The sequence below is a fragment of the Nanorana parkeri genome, unplaced genomic scaffold, assembly GCF_000935625.1.
Source record: "Nanorana parkeri isolate BGI_ZX_2015 unplaced genomic scaffold, ASM93562v1 scaffold3, whole genome shotgun sequence".
Lineage (NCBI taxonomy): Eukaryota > Metazoa > Chordata > Amphibia > Anura > Dicroglossidae > Nanorana > Nanorana parkeri.
Window position 1 is genome coordinate 888,551 of NW_017306271.1, and position 4,673 is coordinate 893,223.

Here is a 4,673-nt window from a genome sequence, read left to right on the forward strand (position 1 = left end):
CACTGCTGCTCTGGTGGGTGGCGCTCCAGGCAGTCACCGGCCACCTAAATTAGGACCCCACCTGGAGCGCCGCCCACCGGAGCAGCAGTGACGCAACGCTCCTCTCCAGTTAAGAGCCGCCAACGTCCTCACGTGTGAGAAAAATCGTGAGGCACCGCGATCAAGGCAACAGTAAGACAGGGCCTGGGCTTATTTTTTGTGTGATCTACTGCTGCAGTCCATTCTATATGTTCTGTACATATACAGAACATATAGAATGCACTGCAGCAATAGATTTACAATTCTGCACTGCTAATCTGAATGGGTTAAATGATCCGTAGTACAACTACATGTTATGTACTATTATGTACTATGGATCATGATTTAACCTATTCATGTTAGGAGATAATTGTAATGCTATTGCTGCAGTGTATGGGACAAGTGTGGTGTATATGTACTATGAATCATGATTTAACCTGTTCATCTTAGCAGGGCAGAACTGTGAGCGCCTCCCACAAGCTGAGCACCGAGACGCGATGCAGCGATCCTGCCCAGCGCTGACTACAAGAGGCATCGCGTGAGGCTACAGGGATCGGAGTGAAACTGTGAGTGAGGGAAGCTGGGACGGGGCTGGCTGTAAATCTATTGCTATAGTGTACTGGACGTGTGTAATGTATACGTAGTACACACTTCCACTACACTCCAGCAATAGATTTACAATTCTGCCTGCTAACATGAATAGGTTAAATCATGATCCGTAGTACATAACATATAGTTGTACTATGGATCATTTAAAGTCACCTGTCCCTTAAAAAAAAAAAAAAAAGTATTGGTAATTGGTATCGGCAAGTACATGCGGGGAAGTACTTGTACTTGGTCCTGAAAAAGTGGTATCGGGACATCTCTACTAAGTATGCATCCACCCCACACCTACTATAACTGACTAAACAAAAAGCCTGAAAGATATGAATGCCCTCATACAGACAGGTTTAAATTTTAGTGGAGGTCTCCCAGTTAGAACTCAGAGACATAAATAATGTATTATAGTGTTAAATATTGTGTAAGAATCCTGGTGACCTACCTGCAGAAAAGGGCATAAATGCATCTCGTTTCACAAATTTTCCGGCCTCATCCAAAAAGTGGTTTGGGTTAAACTCATAAGGTGTTTCCCACTGAGTCTTGTCATACAAAACAGATGTAAGAAAAGGAAGGACCTCTGTACCCTACAAGGAGAACAACATTTTAAATTTTTTTATATTAAAGCCCATCTCCAGGCAATACAAGAACCCCCTCCTACCTCACCTTAACTCCTGCAAATTTTGTTTTCTAACCCTTTGAAACAAGATTTGCTCACCTAGGTTCGCCATCCATGTCCCTCAGCAGCACCCTTGCTCGGTGCGATGGGGGGATGCTAATCCAGCACTGCAGATGTGCCCGTGCCAGCTGTTCTCCCAACAGTGACCACTACAGACTCCTCTTTTGGATCCTGAGGGGACCACATTGCTGAATAGCCAATAGGAATGTCCACATTATGCAGGCAGTGACGTGAATGCCCAAAGGACCTCACCTTCTGTAAACAGAAGAATAGGGAAGACTCGGGACTGGAGCATCACGTGGTCATGGGTTTAAGTTAGTAAAAAGGACATTACTATTTTTTTGTTGTAATGCCAGCAGTGATTAATTAGAGGGGAATGTGGGAGAGGCCCAGAGATCATCTTTAATACCCATAGCCTGCATCACTTACTATTGACTTTATTGAATTTATTATTTGCTATATAACTACCATATAACAAATACCTATGTGCATGGGGCCTAAGAACACAAAAATGTAACATTCCAACTAGGATTCTGTCAAAATTTGTGGATTTTGTCTGAACCTGGAAGAAAGCTATCAGTGCCTATCAGCTCCCCTAATGTCTTCATAAAGAGGACCTGTCAGTGTGCCTTTGCTATTATATAGGGGGATTGTTATCCCCCTATATAATAGCAATAACAATAAGTGCAAAAAAAAATATATATAAATAAAAAAATAAAATAAAAGTCACATATAAAAAAGTAAAATAAAAGTCACATATAAAAAAGTAAAAAACAAAAACAAAATGTTTAACTCCCCCATGTTTACGCACATATAAACGTAAATACGCGTCCGCATGGTGCGTCCGTGCACCGGCGCGCAAAAACGACAATTGCGCTACACACGTTACATATCGCAGCGAACGTCGCAATGAGAGCAATCATTTTAGTGCCAAACTCTTAGTAATCATGTGTAGTGACCACATACACAAGATGTGTCATTACATGACCAGATTTTCTACTCTGCTCTCTGAGTAAATATTGATTTGGGTTTGGGAGCTGTTTGTGCTCCATAGATGCACTGCCAACTGTATCTAACTTGGAGGCACTGTCTCTCATTTGGAATCAAATCCCTCTGTCCCGGGTTACATGGGGGTTACAGGGGGTATGTCTGTTGCTTAATTACATTGTGCTGGAAGGCCTTTTTAACATCTCAATGGTTTGGGTGGTATGGATCTACTTTAGATCTACCAGTATCAATGTATACGAGGCACCTGTCTGTTTAGATACACAGTGAATGTATTTTGTTTAGATAAGCCATCTCATTACACAGTTTTGGTAAATTCTGTAATGTGGTTACAAACCACATAAGCACATGGTAAGCTTAGAAGGATCTCGTTTTTAGATAACTTGTCTCTTCAAGAGGGTACTGTTTAACTTAAATTAAACAGTTAAGGTTTAAGGTTAGCAAGTTAAGGTTAAATTAACTCTTTGGCTTCACATTCTACTTAGAAACTTGAGAAATAAAATTTCCCTGGAGTGGTTTATTTTTCTGCCCCATCCACAAAGCAATAATAAAAGGTGTCTTTCAATCGTATATTTATTTATTTATTCTGAAAAATCTATCATGACAGTATATTATGGTATTTTCACTTTATAATGGTTATGGTAGTTGAGCAAAACTGGGATTTTTGGTGGGGATATTTTCTGGTGGGGGTATTATAGTAAGCATGTTATTTAACTGCTATCAACCATATAAAACAAAGGTGGAGGTTTTGGCTGGAAATGGCCTTTACCTGTGCAGTGACAATGTTGATGCTTACTGTACATTCCTAGAATTGGTTCCTTAGTTACAGTATAAAGCAACAGAAACATTACTTCATTTGGTTTATATTTCTACTGATAAATGAGGAGGAATTTATGGAACTCACCTTTGGGATGCAGTAACCCCGAAAATACACATCACTTGGAGTCGTGTGTGACACATTCAGAGGAACGATATTAGCAAACCTCTGAATTTCATGTATCACTGCTTCAGTATAAGGCATATTCCTGCGATCATCCACTGCAGGCATCTGTCCTTGTTTAATATGTGTCCGGATTTCCTCTTGTACCTTTTCTAAAAAGTAAGAGTAAAAAAATTACATCTCCACAATATGTGAATAAAATCATATTTATTTTTAGTCTGATTATCATGTTTCAGGATCAGCAGGGTAGCTCTTGCTTTTTAAGTATGATATAAAGTGTAAGTCAAGAACCACCTCAGCTTGTGATTGTCATCCAATCGGCTTTGTGCCTGAAGCCAATGTTCTCCCCTGTTAGTTAGAGGGAGCAGCAGCTTCTGTGCACGTCGGGCATGTGCACACAGGAGGGAAGGGAAGGGAAGTATGTACAGATACGTACATACAATAGGGCAGTAGCCTTATATGTATGTACGTATATGAATGTAATCTCATGAATAACACATTCCCAGTCCCAGTGGGTGGTTTCATCACTCCTCCACTCTGTCTATGGAGGTAGCCATAGTTTTCTCCCAGCCTAGACTTCAAACATGCTTGCCTTTGTTCATCTCCAGTACAAGGGAATTCATAGAATTAGTAGTTTACATACAAGTAAGATAACATTATTTTTGTACTTGCTAACATTTTTCTGAAAAATTAAAACTAATGCAGCCAACACATCTTAGGACTGGGAACCTTCAATATATTTATATTATACATTTTCCCTGTTGAGTTTAGTCATCCTTTAAAGCCCAACACTAGTCAAATGTTTTTTTAAAATAGTTTTGGCAAAAGAACAGGTTTGGCAAAAGTTTAAAACAAATGTTTATTGCTGTCCATGAATGCGTTGAGGAGGTTTTACTTCATACTCCTGTGATAGACTACAATCTCAATACAAATTAGTAAACTAAACATGACATTATAGTCCATCACGTGAGCAAGCTTGGAGCGGTGGCTACTTTACAACACACACAGGGACCATGGGGAACAAAGTAGCCACTCTTTAGAAGTAAGGACAGTGTCAGCACCAATTCTGAGAAGCTTGGAGGATCTACAGCTGAGTGATATAATAATAATGAGGCATTTTGGTATGTCTGTCATTAATTAGAGGTGGAGCAGAGATGGTCAAGTAGGCATTTCCCCAAAATTACATCACTTTGCGAACCCACAACATTACTTTGTATTTCTGAATACTTCATCATCAATAACACGCCCCAGCGTAGTGTTGTAGATGTTGTTTCCGTCCCAGCTGCAAAGAGATCCAAAACTGACCAGACCAGATTTTCATTGTCAAAGTACTTTTCTGCCTTGGCTGACTCCTAAAACACAAACATCAAAATATTCAGGCACTGTTCATTTATTTCTCTACAAAGTCCTTCTGACACTTCATCAACATCTCGT

The 4,673-nt window shown here is 39.9% G+C and overlaps 1 protein-coding gene across 1 annotated transcript in view; it reads right to left on the reverse strand.

The window, feature by feature from the left end:
* Positions 1–4,673, reverse strand: part of LOC108798127 (cytochrome P450 2K1-like) — a 17,396-nt gene that overhangs the window by 4,718 nt on the left and 8,005 nt on the right. Inside the window, exons 6-8 of the mRNA XM_018569889.1 lie at positions 4,450–4,591; positions 3,204–3,391; positions 1,061–1,202 (exon numbers count right to left, since the gene is read on the reverse strand). Coding sequence (XP_018425391.1) covers positions 1,061–1,202; positions 3,204–3,391; positions 4,450–4,591 — 472 coding nt within the window. The remainder of the gene's footprint in view (positions 1–1,060; positions 1,203–3,203; positions 3,392–4,449; positions 4,592–4,673) is intronic.